This window comes from Camelus ferus, chromosome 20 (assembly GCF_009834535.1).
Source record: "Camelus ferus isolate YT-003-E chromosome 20, BCGSAC_Cfer_1.0, whole genome shotgun sequence".
NCBI lineage: Eukaryota > Metazoa > Chordata > Mammalia > Artiodactyla > Camelidae > Camelus > Camelus ferus.
In genome coordinates, this window is record NC_045715.1 from 20,257,114 (window position 1) to 20,278,661 (window position 21,548).

Here is a 21,548-nt window from a genome sequence, read left to right on the forward strand (position 1 = left end):
ATCGGTTGGGTGAGGCGGTAATCCCAGGCTGCCGAAGGCGCACAGGATAGCGCACCTTGATTGGGCAGCTCCAAAGGACAACCCACTGTCGCTTCCCCACCCACCGCCCACTTCCCGCGCAGATTTCCAAATCGCGACCACAGAGTCGGGCTGCAAGGGGCAGATAGAGGGGCTTAGCCTAGTTGCCGCCCGATCCATCTAGTGCGGCTAGAGCGTCCTTCCTCGGTCCTCCCAGACATGGTGTCCGCTGACTCATGAGAAATGAAAATGGGTTGCGGGTTGCAGTCGTGGCTGAAGGCTGCAGTTTGGAGATTAGACCGTAGGCGTGGCGCTTGAGTATTCATTGCAATAGAAGTTCATTTCCTTTTGATTTGGCTCGTTTAGAAGTCATGTCATATTCTCCCTGAGACTACAGTCCTGATGGACATCTTGAGGTCATTTTCCTTAAGATCCCTAGGAGAACCGATAGAACTATTTTGCTAACCCATCCTAAATGACCGAGATCTTTGAAGGGTTGAAGGATGATAAAATCATTTATTTCATTAAACTTCATACTAAGACAAGAAGAGAATAGTAACAATTTGACATAATTTAGGAAGACTTTCTGCTTTTATTACCTCACTTCATTCTGACTAGAACAAGCAAATAGGAATAGGTTTTACAGAAAGAACTGGAGCTCTGCGAAGTTAAATGACTTGCCTAGGTACCTAGAGCTAAGGTAAAGTAGAGACAAATTGGAACAAGTTCTCTATAAATTCTGAACTCTCTCCACTACCACAAAATATGTAACTTTCATTGTGATCATGCAGTAAAACATAAAGATTCTATTTCAAGTGAGTAGTGGGGTCTTACACAACTTGATGTTCTTTTATTTAGAAGATGACTGAGAAACGTATGTTGAATTCACTGTGAATTAACAATGATGACCTTGATACCACATGTCCTTTATCATAATGCTTACCACACTCTATTGTTTATACACTTGACACAAAATTGCAAGATCCTGGAGGACAGGAAGCTAATTCTTAATCATTTTTGTATCCCTTGCTCCTGGTTTGGTGGACACTTAGTATCTCAAGTGAATTAATCCTCGAGAAGAAGCATGATGCTAAGATTTGAGCTCATCCAAGTTTCTCCCTTCATGCCCCCATCCCTTTTATTTCAATCCTGAGGATCTTGGACGGTTGCAATGGTCAGCCACCTAGTCACTGAATTCAGTGACTCCATCAAAGTGCCTAGAGACGCAGGCTGGAAGACACTGAAATTCTATCAGGCATCTCACCCTATACTTCTCTGCTTGACAAGAGAAAACGTGTTAAACGCTGCTCTAAGGCCCAGATCCCCTACATGGACCGAAACTTCGGGTATATCGGTTTCTCTAAACCATTCAATTTATTCTTTGAACAGATCCTCCGCACAATTACATCTCTGTCCTGAAAAGCCCTTGGCTGCAATTTTATTTCTCTTTCTAAACATTATCATTAGGAAACTCCCAAGGAAATGGCAGGAGGGCAGTCCCCTCCTTCCTGCTGAGATATCTGGGGGAGCAGCGGCTTACTGAAGTTCATGTCTTGGGTCACCAAAGGACCAGCTGTTAGCAGAACAGGGTGCCGCATTTCTGCCCAGTTTTTGCTGAGCTAAGCAATTCTGTCTTCCCAAGAGCTACCGCAGCGGGGAGCTTTCAGGGCGTGCCCCATTCCACCTTCCAACGCCTGGCACCCCAGGGTTCCCAATTCCTGCACCCCCGAAAACTATTCTTTTTACACCAAAACACTCAGGCATAGAGGAAAAAACTCTTGCGCAATGTCATTTTTCTTGAAAAGACCCAAATACCTAAAACCCCAAACCCAGTACCCACCCATTCGTCCTTTCATTTTCCAGCGTGGACAACAATAGAGGACTACAACTCCCAGGGAAGACTGCGCTCGTCCACCCCGAGCAGGGACCAATGGACGTCTGATACATGACCGGCAAGGACTAATCAGGACCAGCCTCAGTGAGGCTTTGTCTCCCCACAGCGGCGCGGGGCGCGTTCTCCCGCCTCCTGGCCCCGGCGCACGCGCGCCCCGCCCTGCCCGCCTTTCCTCCGCGCCCTCCCCTCTCCTTTCTCCCTCTCAGAACCTTCCTGCCGCCGCGTTCGGACCTCGCTGCTGCAGCCTCCGGGGCCGTCCCATCCTTCCAGCCTGCGACCAGCAGCAGAGAAAAACAAATTACTTATCATTTTCTTGCCCCGTACACACCTTGAGGCGAGCAAAAAGATTAGAATAAATTTTAACCATGAGGGAAATCGTGCACATCCAGGCTGGTCAGTGTGGCAACCAGATCGGTGCCAAGGTAAGGAATTTTAACCTCTTTTAACTATATTTCTTTCTGAGAAGAGAAAAATCCAGTCAAATTGTGAAGAATGGTTATAAAACATTTGCACCCTCTATCTTTGGTCAAGCTTCCCCCCTCCCCAAAAGAAAGTTTTATATGTATAGTACACGTTTGTAGCTAGGATTTGCTTTTGAAAAATGAGGAATTATTTTTCTCGGCAGGCTCCTTTTGCAGAGGCTGTTAAAAGCACCCTTCAGGTTTAGGGGGCGGGAAAACCGAGCTTCTGTAAAATTTCACTTAAAAGGGGTTCTTCCTAACGGTCCGAGGACCGGGGAACGAGGGTGATGCGGAAACGGCCCGAGACAAAGCGAGGCGAGGTTTTTCCCATGTGCATCCCCGTGGCGGGGCTTCGTAGGGCTAAGAGGAAAGGGGCGAGGCTGGTGGGTAGCTGCAGAGAGGTCGGATTCAAAGGTGGGAGACGCGACGCGCCAGGGGGGGCTGCACTACGCGATATCCTTTACAAAAGATCAGGGATCCCCGCGCACACGCGATCTCCAAAGAGTGGTCCAGCAGTTTTCCGTGTATGGAAGGTTAGTATGAGCTGGATTAACTTCACTCCCTTTCATTTACCCTTACAGAGACCCTTTCAGGGCATGAAGATACGAAGATAGAAGTCGAGGGGAAAGGTGGGGTAGGGGGCTTTCTTTAAGGGGCCCCTCAGGGCTAAAGGGTAGGACAAAGGGGAAAAGTCCTCATTTAAAGCAAGAGGGGGAAAGCTACCAAAGAAAATTCCGGGGCCAAGGGAAGGTTTTTTTTTTTTTTTTTTTTTTTTTGCGCGCGCGGTTATAGTGTAGCGGGGGAGGGGCGGGGAGGAAGTGCGGCTGCTACGTTGTAGCAGAAGGGCGGGACCCGGCGCCCCTGGCGCGCTGGGACAATGCGGCCCAGCCGGCCGGCTGGGGGCGCGCTAGCTCTAGCCGAGCCCCGCCCCTGGCGCGCGGAATTCGCTCTTCGGCCCCGCCCACGCTCGGCGCCTCCTTTTGTCGGCGCGCGCGTGCGCCGCGGTCACGTGCAGGGCGGGGGTGGGTGCCTGCGGCAGTGGCTCTTTTCTCTGGTCCTGCGGGACCGGGACGTGCGCTTCTCCGAGCAGGTCGGCCGCCTCTGTCTACCTACCTCGGTGCCTGCGATCGCGTCTTCCCATCTCATCCCAAGCGGTGAAAGCTGCGACTTTCCCGGGGGCGCAGAGATATAGGGAAAAGGGTGTGGCCGACAGAAGGAATGCCAGGCCTTAGGGAGGGCCCACCATGGGCGTGTCCGGAGTTAAAATGGCGGTAGTGGGGTATGATTATCTGGAACTGAGCTGCTGTAACTCATTGCTCTCTGGCAGTTCTGGGAGGTGATCAGTGATGAACATGGCATCGACCCCACCGGCACCTATCATGGGGATAGCGACCTGCAGCTGGACCGCATCTCTGTGTACTACAATGAAGCCACAGGTGAGGGCAGGAGCCCAGAAGCATGGGTCCCATCTTTCCCACTTCTCCCAGCTCTCGTTCCATCCCTGGGAAACCCCCAAACCCCTTTTCCCCTTTGAATGAATCCATCCTTTCCCTTTGGAGGTCTTTCTCAGTTCTCCACCCAGGCCCAAAAATAGCTCTGCTGCCACCTGGTGTCAGCGACTGGAATCACAAGTTTGAGTCCCCGGCTGTCTCCCAGCCCCGATGTTACTTGCCTTTACATCTGCCGGTGTTTACTCTTCTACTTTATTCCGTGTAGGTGGCAAATATGTTCCTCGCGCTATCTTGGTGGATCTAGAACCCGGGACCATGGACTCTGTTCGCTCAGGTCCTTTTGGTCAGATCTTCAGACCAGACAACTTTGTTTTTGGTGAGTTATACAGGTAGTAGTAGATACTCTTATTCAACTTATTTGTGTGCAACGGGACAGCAAGAGTTAGGAAATGACTGTACTGGAGAGCGTGCAGGGATGTGTATAAGTTTAGTGGAGAGTGGAGGTAGTGACTGCTTTAGCTAGTTAATGGGGGTGTTGGGGGTGTATCATAGGGGAGAGAGAAGGAAGACACACTCCCAGTATTACTCCAAAAGTAGAAATGTGGCCATGTATCTTTCACACTTTACTAATCAAGTTTGCCTTCTGACCCCACTGCAGGTCAGTCTGGTGCAGGCAACAACTGGGCCAAGGGCCACTACACAGAGGGGGCCGAGCTGGTTGACTCGGTCTTGGATGTGGTCCGGAAGGAGGCTGAGAGCTGTGACTGCCTGCAGGGCTTCCAGCTGACCCACTCGCTGGGCGGGGGCACAGGCTCTGGGATGGGTACCTTGCTTATCAGCAAGATCCGTGAAGAGTATCCTGACCGCATCATGAACACCTTCAGTGTGGTACCCTCACCCAAGGTGTCCGACACTGTGGTGGAGCCCTACAATGCCACCCTCTCCGTCCATCAGTTGGTGGAGAACACCGACGAGACCTACTGCATCGACAACGAGGCCCTTTACGACATCTGCTTCCGCACCCTCAAGCTGACCACGCCAACCTACGGGGACCTGAACCACCTCGTCTCAGCCACTATGAGCGGTGTCACCACCTGCCTTCGCTTCCCTGGTCAGCTCAATGCTGACCTCCGCAAGCTGGCAGTCAACATGGTGCCCTTCCCACGTCTCCACTTCTTCATGCCCGGCTTTGCCCCTCTCACCAGCCGTGGCAGCCAGCAGTATCGGGCCCTCACTGTGCCCGAACTCACCCAGCAGGTCTTCGATGCCAAGAATATGATGGCTGCCTGTGACCCCCGCCATGGCCGGTACCTCACCGTGGCTGCTGTCTTCCGTGGGCGGATGTCCATGAAGGAGGTGGATGAGCAGATGCTTAACGTGCAGAACAAGAATAGTAGCTACTTCGTGGAATGGATCCCCAACAATGTCAAGACAGCCGTCTGCGACATCCCACCCCGTGGCCTCAAGATGGCAGTCACCTTCATCGGAAACAGCACAGCCATCCAGGAGCTGTTCAAGCGCATCTCGGAGCAGTTCACTGCCATGTTCCGCCGGAAGGCCTTCCTCCACTGGTACACAGGTGAGGGCATGGACGAGATGGAGTTCACCGAGGCTGAGAGCAACATGAATGACCTCGTCTCCGAGTACCAGCAGTACCAGGATGCCACCGCAGAAGAGGAGGAGGATTTCGGTGAGGAAGCCGAAGAGGAGGCCTAAGGCCGAGCCCCATCACCTCAGCCTTCTCAGTCCCCTCAGCCTTCTTCCTCAACCGCCCCTTTCCCTCAGAATTCGCGTTTTCTGCCTCTATCTTGTTTCTTTTGGGGGGGGGTGGGTTCTAGAACAGTGCCTGGCACATAATAGGCGCTCAATAAATATTTGTTGTTTGTTGAATGTCTCCTCTCTCTTTCCACTCTGGGAAACCTAGATTTCTGCCATTCTGGGTAACCCTGTTTTTCCTTCTGGTGCCCACTCCTCCCATCTGTCCAGTTAACATTCCCCTCTCTTTTCAAGATAACTCTCCAAGAAGCTGGATCTCATCAGATCCCATTTAGAACTGTGTGCTGAAAACCCGGATGGGTGACTACCATCCTAGGCCCTATGTGGTAGCCCAGGGGAAAGGAAACCAAGCAACCTCACAGCAGGGAGAAGTCCCTACAAGGAAAGGGTGGGGGTTTGGAGAGGGCCGTCCAAGCTGTGGAAGTCCTAATTTTCAGGTATCTCCGTGCTCTCAGTTTCCAGGGAGGTGTTAACAGTATTATCTCCATTTTCAGTCTCCCTTCAAGCTCTGTCCTTGAGCTGTTTCTTTTGCAGGGGTCTGGCCCCACCCTGTCAAGGGGGATCCTTCCCTCTCTACCACTTTGCTTCCTTTAAGTGCTGGGATTCCTTCCTTTATTCCTGCTCAGAAAGGGGGTCAAGGAGAGACTAGCCTTGGTCTGTCAACTTCCAGAAAGGCCCTCCCCACTCCGTCTTCCTGCATAAAAAATGAATACCAGCCCTTTTGTGTGTTTCTGGAAAGGGGTGTGCTGCCGCCTAAATGTTTGTCATTCCCCGGAGAGGGGACAGGATACCCTGTCTTGGCAACATCTCATCTCTTTTGCTATTGCCTTTTCCCCCTCAACCTTGGTTTTGTCCTATTCTACACTTCAGATTTCTATTTTGTGTTGAACTTGCTGCTTTTTTTCATATTGAAAAGATGACTGCCCCAAGAGCCAAAAATAAATGGGAATTGAAAAAAAAAAGTTGCAAGACGTGTGCTCATTCAGGGAAAGATTGCTGGTGGAGGCATGGGGCTCAAATTGTTAATGCTATATACTGTGCTTCCCATAGTGATGAAAATATCTTTATACCTTAATTGCTGGTACCCACCACCAGTACCAGGCTTAATAGCTAGGATAGGCATAGGCTCAGATGTAGGATCTAGGGATAGAAAAGGGGAAATGACATGAATGTTAAGTAAGTGGTTGCCAGACTAGCATCATCAGTGTCCCCTTGAAACGGATATTCTCAGGCCTGCCCAGGTATACTGAACCAGAAATGGGTTGGACCCCACCAGTCTTTTAATGGTATTCCAGAAGAATATCGTGAAAGCATGGAGCTGAAAGCCACTGTTGTGCCACTTTCAATGCACAGCACATGGAGGGTTCCTTTGGGTGGTGGATGTCGCTGTTTTTTGTAATGCTGTGGGTTTTCTCAGTCAACCTAAGGCAATCACTAGGGGATGTCATATGATGGTCCCATTCTAAACTAAGGTTATGTTCCACCTAGTACCTCATGCTTTAAAGAGCGCAGCGTAACAGTCTCAAAGATATCCTCAAATGTAACAATTGGAAATTTAAAAATAATTTCCCTTGGCCATATTTTCAGTAATTCTAGGGTCCAATGTAATTCTCAGATAGCTTCCACTTCAGCATGCTTTTCTGACTATAAGCAACTTTGGGGGAAAAATTAATCCTGCAACTCAACAGGACACAAGTTAACTACTGCCTTTCTCCCATTTTAAAAAGCCTATTGAATGCAAGGGGGAAAGATGCATTCTAGCATTTATTCTGAATTCTGTTTCATTAACTATCAGTACTTATTAACAGCATTTATTTGACAAGTAAAACTGAAAACCTGCAGACCATCCCCTCAAGTCTCAGGAAAGAATTCTGGACAACAGGCTCAGACAGTAATTAAGTTAAATACATTGAGGGGTGGGATCATCAGAAGGCTGGCATGGGACCCCTGGGGGACGGGCAGTCTTGGCAGTGTGGGGTTGGGAAAGGGAGCAACCTTTCCCCTCCAAGGCAAGGCACAGGCTGTTTGGCAAGGAGAGATGAGGGTTGGAACCCTGCTGTCAAAGGACAGCTCAGGTAGCCAGCTTAAGTGCATGCAATGTGGGGACCATTCAGGCAATGAGGCTTGAGCTACGAGGGTGGGCATCACGAAGGTCGAGGGCTCAGGCTGTTCGCAAAGGCTTGTGGTTCACCTGGCAAAAAGACGACAGTGATGACTTAGGGACCAGGTACCCTAATCTCCCAGGACCTCATCTGGATGAATGGGCTACAGGGTAGACAAATTTCCAGGAGTACTGTAGTTTTTTTCTGGCACCCTACCTCACCCCTTTGCCAAGCAGTCATTGTATAACAATGACTGATTTACTGCAAGTGGGTGAAGGGGCCAGAGCCCTGCTTGCACAACCCTCCTTAGCTCCCAATTTTCCACTGCAGGCCTCAGGGAGACTTCAAGGAATCCAGCTTGAAGGTCACTGCTATGGTCCAATGCTTTTATTTATGTATGCATTTTTTATTTAACTCTCTTATATGGTACTTACCATGTGCTAAACACTGTTCTAAACAACATGCAAATATTTATTCATTTAATCCCCTTAGCAATTCAACAGGATAGTTACTTTAATTAACCCTGGTTTTAAGGTGAAGAAACAGGTGCAGAGAAGATTAACTTGTCCAAGGTCAGTTAGCAGTCTTTGGAGCCAGGATTCCAACAAAACAGTCTGGTTCTAGATCCTGCCCTCTGATCTCTACCATAATCTACAGGTGAATAAACAGGCACCAAGGACAGCAGTGATGGGCCTTGGAATTAATTGTCAACAGGCTACAACTAGCTCCTTCTGCTAGTGGGGCGACCACAAGCACAGGCCCCAGAAACAGCGGGCCCGGGTCTGAAACACAGCTTCACCAGCTGTATGCCATGGGCTAAGCTACCTAACATGTTGAAAGTTCAGTTTTTTTACTTTGTAAAGCCCTACACACCCCAAAGGTAGTCTGATTTAAAAAAATTTTTTTAAACCATTTTGTGTAGAAACTTAGCACTGTGTCTGGCACATGGAAAGCAATTAATAAATGTCAGTGGCCCCCAGACCTCCTGGGTGCTGGGCCCACTGCGTCATGTGCCACAGGAACCTGGCAATTTGGCTCCATGGCCCCCACCCTAGAGGCCCTCACCTGGGAGATGCTGACGCCTGTGAGTCTCTCCACGCTCTCTGGCAGGTGGCTCAGGATGTCCAGCACTTCCCCAGTCACTTTGGCAGCCCCCATGGCCCCACTTCCACTGGACACCAGTGTGATCTTATTGGCCGAGGTCAAGGGACCGCTGATCTCCTCTGCCACCTGGTAGGTGAGACGCACACTCAGTGCCTGCGGTCTGACCCTGCCATTCCTAAGACTCCTTACCCTGGGTTTTAAGATCCCTGTTCTTCACTACAGCAAGGATCACCCTGCCTCACTCTGATCACTGATTTGTAATCCCCAGCCCTGATTTATGGCCCCCTAGGCTGGTTCTCCCCAAGTCCCTCATTTCCCCCACCCCTGATTCCCTGGTCCTGTCCCTCCTCTGCTGGTGCCCACATGACCCCCAGACCTGGGGCAGCTTCTCCAGCAGCATGTCCAGCTGAGCAGCCTCCTGGTACAGCTGGAATGCCTCTGCCTTCTTGGCCATCTGCTCAGCTTCCGCCCGGGCTCGGGCCCCTATGGCAAAGGCCTCGGCCTCCCCCCGCATCTGAGGAGAGCACAGGATACTTGTGCTACTGATGGTGGGAGTTAAGGACAAGAAATCCCAGGGCGAGCAACAACCCCTACTCCCTCCACCGACCGGCAAGAGCCAGTGGCTAACTCACCCGCACAGACTCGGCTTCTGCCTCTGCCTGCATGATCAGCTGGGACCTGGGCAGAGAAGGAAGTGGAAGGAGTAGCTGAGGAGGAGCCCTTGCTCTGGGACAGACTCCACAGAAGGGGTACAGGTAGAGGAGGCCTCAGCTTCTCTTCTGGGGGCGCCCAGGTGTGAAGGAGCCCGGAGGGGCCGGGAGGGGTGTTTACTTCTCTGCCTCTGCCAGGCGCTCCAGCCTGTAGCGCTCAGGCTTCCGCTGGCTTCCGCACCCGGGCCTCCAGCTCCTTCTCCCGGCGGGCGATCTCCTGCTCCTGCACTGCCACCTGCTGGGCCCGCTCCACCACCTGCACCTGTACCCGCTGCTCCTCGATCTGCTGCTTCGTCTTGGCCACCTGGGTAGGAGGGAGGCTCAGAGTCAGAGCTGAAGAGCAAACACCCAGGAAGCCAGTGCTCCAGGGCGGGATATAAAAATAGAGCAGCAGGTACATGAAGTCGGTCCCCAGTGGGCTCAGCCTGCCCAGTGGAGTCCATTCTGGTACTGATCCAAGGCACGGTTCGGGGGTGGGTGACCTGATCCTCCCTCCAGTATCAACAGTTAGGGCTGTTCCCCAGGTGGTCTCAGCTTCAGGGCCGCAAAGGGCTGGGATCCAGCCCCTGTTCTCCTTCAGGCCAGGTGAAGCATCCCTCCTTGAGCTCCCATCTTCCTCTATTTCTCCACCGCATCTCCCTCTAGAGTATGAGCATCTGGAGGGCATTGGTGGCCATCCTCTACCTCCAGTCTCTCTCAGATCCATCTACTTCCCTCCATCTGTGCTGCGGGTACCCTAGTGCAAGCCACTGTCAATTGACTCCTGAATAGCCTCCCACTGACTTTCTTTTTGAGGTGCTGTGTGTGTCTTTTTCATTTTTATCTTTTGTATGTGATCCAAATTCTAACAAAAAAGTAAACAGTGATAAGCAAGGTTCCACCTACTTCTCAAGCCACCTGGTTGGCTCCCTTCCCCAGAAACAACTATCGTGACCAGCTTCTTGCGTATCCTTCCAGCAACTACAACATGTATACAGAGGCTTCCTCTCACTTAGGCAGATTGCATTTTCTTATCTCTTGGAGACTAGAGGGATCAGAAGACTCTTGACAAGATGTAAGTGAGTAGAGGTTTGGGCACTTCTCATCTCACTGCTCGGACTCAGCCATGCACCTCCCTGTGGGGCCCATCAACACAAGAGATAGTGCTCCTGCCTCTACTGGGCCCATCTGTTCACTCCAGAGGATGGGTGCTTCTAGAGATGACACCATGTACTGTCTTTGACCCTAAAATTTCAAACTTGTTCCAAACTGGACTATTTGCTCTTGACCCCTTGTGCAGGATCACAATGGTCCTGTGTTGGAGCACTCCCCTCAGCCTCTCTCTCCTTTGGCCCACTGTTTGGAGAAACTCAGCCTCCAACAGCTCCCTCAGAAAGACTAGGTGGGCAATACATTTTTTGAGATCTTCTTTCTCTAAGATTTTCATTCCACTTTTCTGTCTGAATGACTATAGGTTGAGTACTGATGACTACGTTGTTAATCATTTTCCACCAGAATTTTGAAGGCATTGCTCCATGGTCTTCTTGATTCTTGAGAAATCACAAGTCATTCTGATGCCCAACCCTTTGCTTGAGATCTAGTCTTTCTCTCTGGAACCTTTAGATTTTTTCTTTATTCTCAGCATTCTGAAATTTCATAATGATGAGTCTTAAGGTAGATTTTCTTTTATTCACTGTGTTGGGCTCTTGGTGGACCATCTCAATCTAAAAAGTCAGATAAACATGTTTGAATTTTTTCCACTGTTGATTTCCTTCCGCTTGCTTTGTTCTATTGGCTCACCTGGACTAGCCTCTAGTATTCTTTCCTAATGTTTCCATTTGTTTTGTTCTATTTTCTGGGAAATTTATTAGAATCTCTCTTGCATTGTGACTTAAAAAATTTTTTTTAATTTCTAAAAGCTCTTTTTTTGTGTTTGTTTTCTGTTCTATAATCCTGATATCCTGAATGTGAATTCTTCTCTTATCTCACTGAGGATATTAATTTGGGGGGGTAATTAGGTTTACTTGTTTTATTTTAGAAGAGGTGCTGGGGATTGAACCTAGGACCTTGTGTATGCTAAGCATGCACTCTACCACTTGAGTTATATCCTCCCTGCTAGAGGATATTAATTTTTCTAAGCTTTCTTCTCCCTGCACAGTATGTATCCTTCAAACTGCTTTGCTGCTTGTGGTTTTGGTCTAGTCTTCCATGTCGCAGGACTCCCTCATATGTCAGGTAGTCCTTGCTTCTCTGCTCACAGGGAAGAAGGTCTGAAACACCGGAAAGAAGCTGTAGGTATGTGGGTGAGGCTCACTGGCTTTCAGCCTCACTCAAGGGTGACCTGGGCAGATCATCTGCTGAGGAACCTCTGACTCAGGATCTTCCAGTCTTTTCTTTTGGATTGCTCATGTTCCCCACAGCAGTTTTCTGATCTCTTCTTTGGAAGATGGAGGTTCTGGGAGACAAGTGGGGTGAGGGGTAAGGGGAAGCGGCCAGCGTTCAACAGGCAGTCACTTCATGCCTGTTACTGGTACAGCATCCAGGCCCTCACCTGTGCCCCGCTGGCCCTGGGTCACATCCTCTGGTTTACTCGTTAGATAATAAACCACCAGAAGTTTACTGGAGCAGTGAGGGAGCCAGACAGGGGGTCTACCTAAGAAGTCACTTTTCACCTGTTTTTCCTTATTTCAACCATCTTCATGACAGCTCCAGAGGCCCCTCGTGCTGCCAGGTCCTGAGCCTCTGATCATTTCACAGTTTTCTCCCCTGCAGCTTTGGGTCGGCTCTCTCAGACCTGCTTAGTCAATTACCATGGCTTTCCAGCTTCCAAAATGATGCTATGGTTTCTGTTCCTTCTGTTCCTATTCTCTCCACCTTTTTCTTTTTAAATCACTCTGTGTGGTCTAATGAGGTTTTAAGAGGAAGTGCAATTAGCTGCATTTATTCAATCCATCATCTTTGAAAAACCTTCTAACTCATCTCCCTGCTTCCTCTCTTCTGACAATCAATTCTCCACATGGCTGTTGGACTGATCCTTGTAAAAACATAAATTAGACCAGAGTGCCTCCCTGCTTAAAGTCCTCCAATAGCTTTCCATTGTGCTTTGAATTTTCTTCTAAGTCTCTGTCATGGCCACCTGAATCCTATGTGACCTGGCCCGCCTGCCTCCCCTCACTCACAGCACAGCAGCCATGCCAGATCAGAACCCTCCTTTCTGTTCCTGGGACATACCCAGCTCTTTCCTACCTCAGGGTCTTAGCACATGCTGATCCCCTGGCTAGCCACTTGCCCCATATAGCTATTTAAATTTAAATTACTTAAAATTAAATAAATTTAAAATTCAGCTCCCCAGTCACAGGAGCCACATTACAAGTGCTTGACATCACAGCACAGATATAGAGCATTTCCATTATCACAGAAAGTTCTATTTGAACAGCACTGGCCTAGAATGTTCTCAGCCCACAACTCTTTACCTTGCTGCCTCTTTCTCATCTTCAGGGTTTATCCCATATATCACTTCCTCACTGAAGCTTTCTCTGACCACCTTGACCTAACAGAGTATCTCCCCTACTGTATTTCACATCATCTGTTTATTTCCTTCATAGCACTTAAACAACATACTTAGAGCCTGTGAAAGTTATTTGATTATTAGTTGTTTCTTGCATTGTAATGCTAAGCTCCATGTGGGCAGGAATCTTATTGTGTCTTTTTCATACTTATATACTCACCTCCAAAACAATGTCTGGCACACAGTAAGCACTTAATAGATATCCATTGAATAAATCCTGATTTCCCCGGCACCCAGCATAAAGCCCGGCACAGAATGAGGAACTAATAAAAGCTGAACAGAACCCAAACCAGCCCAACCCTGCAACCCTGATTTGCCAACGATGGAAGCCATGTGTAGAAGATTAAGGATCTTATCCTTGAGTGGGTTAAGTCCCACCCAGGCTAGTGGTTTCCACTCTGTTAATGCTTCTGAAATGCCAATGTGTACACAAATCACTTAGGGATTATGCTAAAATGCAGATTCTGATTGGGTAGGTTGAGCTGGACCCTGAGATTTTGTATTTCTACCAAGTTCTCCAGGGATGCTGATGCTGCTGGTAAGTGGACCACACCTTGAGCAGCAAATCACTGTGCCACACTCAGGTACCTGTCAAGCCACCCAGGGATTTCACATCACAACTACAGATGTGCTGCACTTCATGCTTTCAGCCTGTACCAACTCTTGGCAAAAATGAATCTCATAATATTGCTCTCCTTCGGTACACGTCTCAAAGTACGTCAAAGTTGATTCTCGTTATTCACGGCAGTTCTGTTTTATAAAGTAGCCATCAACACTGAATTAACAAATACTTTTGTTCCTAGGATGCAGGGTAGGGTTCCTGTGAGCCTCTGGTCACAACATTTTCATCAACAGATCAATATATACCCTTGTTTTATGTGTGTTTCTGCTTAAAGACACCGTACGTAATATATACTGTTAACTCATTAACAACGAAGTCACAGCCAACAGCACTGTAACTCATGCCTGAAGGAAGCTTATCTAACACACCTATTTTCAGTCAGGCACGAACGTCACAGACTTCTTGCACTTAGGAACACTAGACAGCACTTCGGCACTGAGGCTTGGGGGTCATTTTAAACTATGAAATCACCGACAAAGAGCACAAAAGTGTGAAAAATGTGGCAGTGAATATACTGTGAAAATGACACTGTTTATAGTATAAGAGTCAAAACAAGAAGGCAGAACATCTTGTTCAACCTCAACTGGGAAGCACACAGCAGGCAACTGAAACTGTTCCCCACTCTTGCAAATGGTCATCAGTACCGAGTACTGATTCTGGGGTAACCAATCAATTCTGGCAATGAGGCAAATTCTCAAATATGGGATCCACAAATGATAAGGATCGGCTGTACCTCCGGGCTCTGTCATCTCACTTTGTGGGATTCAAAGCCCAAGTCCACATTTTCCTTCCTCACAGCCTTCTTCGACCACCAGAGCTGCTGTGAGCCCATGAAGTAGCCTGTGCAAATTAGAAAAAGGTGCCCCTTCCTCTGGGTGGATGAAGATCTAGTGACCCAGGCCCGATGCACAGCTTGGCGAGTGAAGCAAGGGCTGCATCCTTCTCATCCAGGTGCCCCTGCACAGGGCACAACCTGCCCCAAGCCACGATCATCCCTATGGAACATACCCTTTCTAGACCTTTCCTTTGCTTTTTCAGCTATGTGTTTAGATCTTTAACATCTTCCTCATACGGAGGAGCTGTGTTGCAAATGGAGGCCCAAATAAGGGAATCAGAGTTAGAATATGAGAAAGAGTGGTGGCCTAAGAAGAACGGGTAGGGAGCGAAGTCGAGCCTGGCCATTGGGCCAGCATGAGGGCTCTGACCTGTAGCTGATAGGCCAGATCAGCCTGTGCTCGGCGGGTGTTGACCTCGATGTCATACGCGGCCTTCTTCAGCTCGTAGTCCCTTTGCGCCTTGGCCATCTCGATTTCACTCAGGTACTGAGCAGACACCTTTTCCTGCTTGGCTTTGGCCTCCTGTCCATGCAGAGATCAGGTAGGAAGTCAGAGAAGGGAGAAGGCCCCAGGGAGAGAACCAGCTCTCCGCCAAGTTTCCCCATCTTTACCCCAGGCCTGGCCTCATCTGTGTCCTCGGCCAACCCCAATTCACCAGCCCCTAATCCATCCCAACTCCAATAAGCCCATGGTCATCCCTATCTCTCTCACCCGGATCCCAGCATCTCTCTTGGCCTCTGCTTCCCCAATCCGTGCATCTTTTTGGACTTGAGCTGTTCGAGCCTTCCCCAAGGAGTGCAAATAGTCCTGTGGGAGAGACAAAGATATCACAGTCTTCGGGAAGGTTTAAGAGATGAGAGCAGGGAAGTGGGGAGGAGGAACGGTCTAGGTTTACCTGATCATCGTGAATGTCCTTTAGGGTGTAGCTGACCACACTGATGCCCATGTTGACCAAGTCTGAGGAGGCCACTTTGAAAACCTGTTCTGAGAATTTCTGCCTGTCCTTATAGATTTCCTAGGATAACAGGATGGAGGGAAAGAGGAATGTTAGCTCTAGATCCTCTGGCCGCTGTCTCCTATAGGCTAGCTCAGTCCTTGGGTATTCCTCCACCCTCTCACTCTGGAATCCCTTCCAGGTCTTTCCCTGCTCTCAGGCCCACCTCCACAGTCATATGGGCCATGATAGCCCTCTGGTGGCCCTCCAGCGTCTCCAGTGCAATGTGGGCAATCTCAGCCTCTGTCTTTCCCAGAAACATCTGGCAGGCGGCTGCCAACATCTCCTTGTTCTGGCCCTGGATTTTCACCTGTAGAGTGAGGGAGGGTGTGGTGAAGGTGTCAAGAAGCCAGGCAGAAAGCAGGGAGAGAAGTGGGGAGAAGTCAAGTGCCTTGGAAGTCCCTGGAGAAGCTGAGACCAGCAGAGAAATTTCTCTGCAGGCAGAGGATGGGAAGACCATGGTCAGAAGATTCTTAATGTCTGGGGACAGAGAAGGTGAAAGGGGGAGTGGACTTTGGGGGAAAGGCTCTGAAAGCCTCACCTGGGCAATGCCAGTGACTGAGATGGGGACCCCATGGCGAGTGTAAACCTTTTCACTCTTGACATTGAGGGTCAGTGTGTTGAGAGAGATCCTAAGGGAAGAAGAAGGGGTGGATAGTGAGAAAAGGAGGAAAGAGGAAACGAGGGTTCTCCTTTCCAAGTTCTCTTCTTACCTACCTCTGGATTTGCTGGATGCAGGGCAGGACAAAGACACGTCCTCCAGCCACCATGACTGGGGGGCTCCGGCAGAAACCTGCAAGATGAGGGGGCAGTGAGCTGCGGTGGCCGATCGCCCCGGCAGAGCTGAAATGTGGAAGACAGAATTGGGGAAGGGAGAAGGGTAGCAATCCCCAAGAGGAAATGTGGGAGCTGACGCGGGTCGGGGACAGTTTTGGCCTTGGAAGGGTGGTGGCTGGGAACAATCACAAGGGGGTGGCTTGCAGCCACGGGGGAGTGGGGTGGGCGGAAGGCTTGGCGCTAGGGAGCTGGTAGGGAGAAGGGGAAGGGCAGAGGCCACACTCGCAAGGGCTTGGGGGTCACTGGCTGAGAAGAGAACAATACTTACCAGAGACCACCATGGCCTCGTTTGGACCACAGGTGAAAAACATGGCTCAGGTTGGAGCTGGAGGAGAGAGAAAGCCTTTGCGGATGGAAAGGGGCGCCGTGGCGTCCACAGAAGTGAACCCTTTCCTTTTCCCGTCAGTCCCGCCCAGTCTGCAGCCACCGCGTCCCTGTCCTTTCCGCACCCATGGATCCGCTAAGGCCTTCCCCGGCGAAATTTCGCAGACCTCCCTACCCCTTGCCGCGTCCCCGCCTTCAGTGACAACGGTTTCTCCCTTATCTGATAAAAACTCTCTGGCCCCTAGAGGCCCCCAGACCCTTGCGTCCCCCTCCCTGCTCCTCCGCAGCCATCTCCCCTCCCCCATCTACCTTCCCGGACGCGGGTGGCGGCCGGCCGGGGGTCCTGGGCAGGGCCGGGGACGCGCGGGGGACCTGGAAGGTGAGCAGGGGGCCGCTCGCGGACCACCTTCCTGGAAGCTGGGCCCGCGCTGGCGCCCGCGCCCCCCACCGGGCCGCACCCTGTTGCTGCGGCAGACGCAACCCCGCCCCCCGCGGCGGACCAACCCACCCCTCGGCCCCGCGCGCTCGGCCCGCCCCTTTCCCGGCAGGCCCTGCTCTGGTCCGCAGCCCGCCGGGCCCACAGGGGCTAGGGGGCGGGTGGGGGCTGGGGCTCCATTTCACCGCCCTTCCCAGACCGGGAGCTACGCCCAGGCCGTCCCACGCCCCGCCCAGTCGCGCGGGACGTGACCTCCGTGTGTCGCGCAACCCGGGGCAAGGAAGACCGACTCATCTTGGATTTGCCCCGCGAGAACTGGGAAAACCACGAACTGGGCAACGAACCACAGCATCCGGTCACCAGATGCTGGGTTCCGTGACTCTGGCAAGCCAGTGGAGGAGCGCACGCTGCGGACTTGGTCACGGCTGCTCCATTCTGGCCCTGGCGCCTGAAGGCAAAGAGTGGGGAATCGTCGCTTGCAAAGAGAGACTCACAGAACTGCTGACAGTTAATCAAGTTTATTTGTGTTCACAGAACATACTGGGCGACCCCACAGCCGCCCTAACAGCCCACCGACCCCTCAGCCACCCCTTGGGGGCAACTCCGAGATCGAAGGCCAAGGACCTTATTCCCAGCGGTCCGCCGAAGCGTCGCACAGTAGACTCGCGAGTTGAGATGCTGGAGGACCGAGTGTCACCCGCTAAACCCACCACCCACCACCATTCTTGATTTCCAGCCCCGGCGCCCTCCCGGACCCGGGTCCTGTTCATCCCTCTTCCCTGCTTCGCTCCGTTCTGGGGCCAGCCTCCACCAATCCCACAGAACTCTATAAATACCCAGAGATCTGCACTTGCAGCAGGGGGCACATCTCGCACCCCTGCATAAGTTAAAATAAATATTACATACACCCCTCCATCACCTGGGGGACATACATAAATACATATAAATATTATTAGGAGCAATGAGAAATAAATTAACGACGCTCTTTCACGATCTGGCCTAGCCCCGGCGTGTCGGTGCCTGTCTCTCCCAGGCTCGGGCTGGCGTCACCGCTGTAGTGTTCTGAGTGTGAGTTGCCTCGGGAGTCCCAGTTTGGGATACGCTCTCGCGCACCAGGTACGCGCAGTGTTTCTTTGGTTCTTCGAATTCTTTTGGGAGTACGAAGAGCCCCAATTAGAAGGCGGCCGGGTGTTGCTGGAGAAAAGTGCTGAGGTCCAAAGCGTAGTCTGAGGGCTCCGAGGTCAGATTAAGGGGCTCGACCGGGGGCGCAGCTGTGGGTGCGGGGGACGGGGCGCTGGGGGTGTCCTCCTGGGCCAGGGGTGTCGACACACTCTCTTCAGCCGTCAGGATCTGGCAGAAGATGATGGTGAGCAGGAGAAAGAGCAGCCTTTTGGCAGGGTTCGGATCCTCGACTGGCAGCTGGCGCCGGACCTGAGAGGGGGGACAACAAAGGGAACAGGTCAGGGCCCGGGCGTCCGGTGGTTCACCCCGCTCTTCCCCCGGGCTGTCCACTTCGGCGACACTCACCACTCGTGGGTACAGGACCCTACGGCTGCGCTTTCGGTGCCCGCGGGAGGCGCTGGGGCGCGCAGCGGGTGCCACCGCGGGCTCTGGGAGAGGGTCGAAGGTGAAGATCTCAGGACCGGAGCCCCTCCGGGGTCCCGGGCTGGTGGAGGGGACCGGGGTCGGGGCCCGCAGGACGGTCATGGTCGGGAGGGAGCTGCGAGAGTGACACATGGTGCGCTGAGCTGAGCAGACAGATGAGTGGGGACCCGTAGCCCTGCAGAGCTAGTTAAGCACCCCGAGAACTGGGCGGGTCCTTCTCAACTCCACCCGCGGCTGGGAGTGGTTGGCTGGCCGGCTGGAAATTCCGAAGATTAAGCAAAGATGGGGGTGGAGACTTGGCCAGCGCAACGGTAGGCGCCCAAGTATGTGTTGTGTGAGTTGTGAGTGGAGGCGGGTGAAATCCCGGGCTGCGGGCACATGTCGGGACATGTGGCAGCTGGAGAGGGGCCCACAGACTGTTTGAAGTGTTTCTGCCACAAGCCCCATCTTTGGGAGGCAGGACAGCTTACAGAAGGAAGTCTGGCCACCCTGGTGCAACACTGACCAGCTAAGTCCAGGAACCAGTCACACACACACATTCAGACATTTGTAGGGATACAGAAAACACACAGTGTAAGAGAGAAGTCATTACAGAAATAGCCATGAAGCCTAAGAGAAACAAACACACTAGCACACAGAGAACCCTGCCTGCTTTAGTGCACGCACACACACACCACCTTGTAGAGGCAGAAAAATTTCCCCTTCTTTCTTCTAGTTTCTTTGGCTGGTCTAATAATTAAATTGATACAGGACAGAGTAACAGGAAAAAACATTTAATTGCAGACTTGCAGGAGCCCATGAAGACTTAAGACTCAAAGTCAGTCTGGCAATTGATGCTTATATACCTTCCTGAGCTAAGGAATGAGACTCGGGCCTGGAGCTTGAAGGGGAGGTGGGTAATTGACAGAAGGCTGAGAAGAGCAGGTGTTGGGTAATTAAATGGTTGCCCTGCCAAGCAGGTAAGTCTTTCAGATAAAAGCTATCTCTCTCTGGGCCAGGTCCCCTACTTAAATTATGTAGGCAGTTAAGGGAGAGGTAAAACGCTTTTCCTGAGTCTGCTGGGTCTTGACTGCCTTCAGCTCAAAATATCCACATGCCAAAGTGCACATTGTAGGGTGGCCTATTCTGCCATATTCCCCTTCATTATGAACTTCACACACACTAAACAAAGGTGCAGAGATGGCACAGGGGCAACCCAGCAATGTGCAGAAATGTTGATACATGCCTGGAGCAGAGGACCACAAAATACCAAGGCAAGAAGTTAGCAGCCACCTCCTTTTTGTCCCCCATGGTCTGGATCAACTATCAAAACTTACGAGAAGAACATTTAAACTATGAGACATTAGGCAAATGTGGTGATGATAATAACTCAAGAGAAATTGACACCTCTCCCTAACTGCCTCAGAAACAGCTGCTCATGGACACAGAATTTAACAACTTTTGAGCATTCACCGGGGCCAGGCACCCTGTTTAAAAGGTCCCGTAGAGAATACTGAGGTGGGTTTCAGTGTGTATGCTGCTGAGGGCCACCAGCCAGAAACAGTGGGCACCACAGTTGCCAAGAAAACAGAAGACTTAGTGTTGGGGGACCTAGTCGAGCTACTGTTCCTGTCTGTCTAATCAATCAGATGAGGGGGAAGGGTATAGCGCAAGTGGTAGGGCACAGGCTCAGAATGCAAGAGGTCCTGGGTTCAATCCCCAGTACCTCCTCCAAGCAGAAATCAATGAATAAACCTAATTATTCCCCCCTCATAAAAAAGAAGAAAAAAAAGAAAAGAAAACCAAACAAAACAAGCAAAAAGTCAGGCGAGGCTTCAGGGAAGAATGGCATTGGAGATGACCTTGAATAGTGGGTGGGATACCACACAGTCAGATGTGGAAGATGACTGAGAAAGAGAATGGAATCAGCAAAGGCCTTGAGCTGGAAAAGTACAGGATGTGTTTGGGGAATCACAAGAAAAACAATCTCAGGGTAAGTTTCCCGTAAAGGAGTAGTGGTGAAACCCAGCAGGACCCTGTGGGGCCCTCAGAAAAAGACTTCAGCCTCCTAGACTTTCCCTGGGTTCCAAAGAGTAGGTTCCAACTCTTACTAATAAGGGAAGGAAGAGAATGCAAAAACAAAGAGGAACAGCCAAGAAATAATAGTGCAGATAAAGGACTGGTTCCCCTTTATGAAAGATACATAATATCTTTGAGTTCTTCTGCCCCCACCGGTGGAGGAGGGCAACTCCATGCTGAGCACAAGATTTCTGGAACACCGTCCTGTTACTTCATCACCAATCAATCAGAAGAGAGTCACACACCCTGCTGCCCTCACCTCAAATTTTGCCTTTAAAAACTCTTCCCCAAAACCTATCAGGAGTTTGGGGTTTTGAGCACAAACTGCCCCTTCTCCTTGCTTGGTGCTTGCAAAAAAATCTTTCTCTGCTCAACTCTGACATTTTAGTTTGCCCTCAGTGTGCATAGGTATGCAAATTGGGGTTCAACAACAGTGGAAAGTGATGATGGCTGGAAAGGAATTGGGCAGTGGGGAGAGCTTGGCTGGCAGGCCAGGAGACTGGGTTTGACTCTAGACTGGGGAGCTTGTGGGTCATAAGGTGACATCAAAGGAGGGCAAGTTCAAAGCTGGGAATTGAGTGGGATGAAAAATATGCCCTGGATGGGGAGACACTGAAGCAGAGACAGTATATTACTAGAGAGGTTCTGGTAGAAGGAAGCAAGTTTCTGAAATGGGCTGTGACACAGGGAACCAAGAGAAGAGATGTCTCTAAGAAACATTCGTAGCATAAGATGACCAGGATTTATTGATAAGATGGGTATCATTAGGGTCA

General features: G+C 50.9%; 3 protein-coding genes and 1 long non-coding RNA gene across 5 annotated transcripts; 2 read left to right on the plus strand and 2 right to left on the minus strand.

Moving 5' to 3' along the window:
* The first annotated feature begins 133 nt into the window (after positions 1 to 133).
* LOC116658378 lies at positions 134 to 15,799 on the plus strand. The gene is made up of 3 exons (XR_004313762.1): positions 134 to 144; positions 10,015 to 10,022; positions 15,658 to 15,799. It is a non-coding gene; the product is annotated as an uncharacterized LOC116658378 (long non-coding RNA).
* On the plus strand, positions 2,004 to 6,562 carry TUBB (tubulin beta class I). Of its 2 annotated transcripts, none has more exons than XM_006191622.3 (4): positions 2,004 to 2,334; positions 3,701 to 3,809; positions 4,090 to 4,200; positions 4,483 to 6,562. In XM_006191622.3, the coding sequence occupies exons 1-4, from the start codon at positions 2,278 to 2,280 to the stop codon at positions 5,538 to 5,540; spliced, it is 1,335 nt and encodes a 444-aa protein (XP_006191684.1). In that variant the 5' UTR covers positions 2,004 to 2,277; the 3' UTR covers positions 5,541 to 6,562. The 2 variants fall into 2 exon arrangements, with proteins under 2 accessions (XP_006191684.1, XP_014420587.1); XM_014565101.2 differs by lacking the exon at positions 2,004 to 2,334 and adding an exon at positions 3,441 to 3,463.
* FLOT1 (flotillin 1) lies at positions 7,347 to 17,185 on the minus strand. Its single transcript, XM_006191623.3, is given in 14 exon segments — positions 7,347 to 7,791; positions 8,768 to 8,932; positions 9,183 to 9,320; positions 9,439 to 9,484; positions 9,638 to 9,675; positions 9,677 to 9,820; positions 14,891 to 15,043; positions 15,233 to 15,328; positions 15,417 to 15,536; positions 15,682 to 15,825; positions 16,057 to 16,147; positions 16,233 to 16,308; positions 16,621 to 16,677; positions 16,986 to 17,185. Coding segments are annotated over 13 exon segments (1,284 nt in total). The 5' UTR covers positions 16,664 to 16,677; positions 16,986 to 17,185; the 3' UTR covers positions 7,347 to 7,761.
* A 429-nt stretch (positions 17,186 to 17,614) lies between these two features.
* Positions 17,615 to 18,896, minus strand: IER3 (immediate early response 3). The gene is made up of 2 exons (XM_032463501.1): positions 18,640 to 18,896; positions 17,615 to 18,543 (listed from the first exon to the last, which is right to left on the minus strand). The coding sequence occupies exons 1-2, from the start codon at positions 18,847 to 18,849 to the stop codon at positions 18,286 to 18,288; spliced, it is 468 nt and encodes a 155-aa protein (XP_032319392.1). The 5' UTR covers positions 18,850 to 18,896; the 3' UTR covers positions 17,615 to 18,285.
* Positions 18,897 to 21,548: the final 2,652 nt, after the last annotated feature.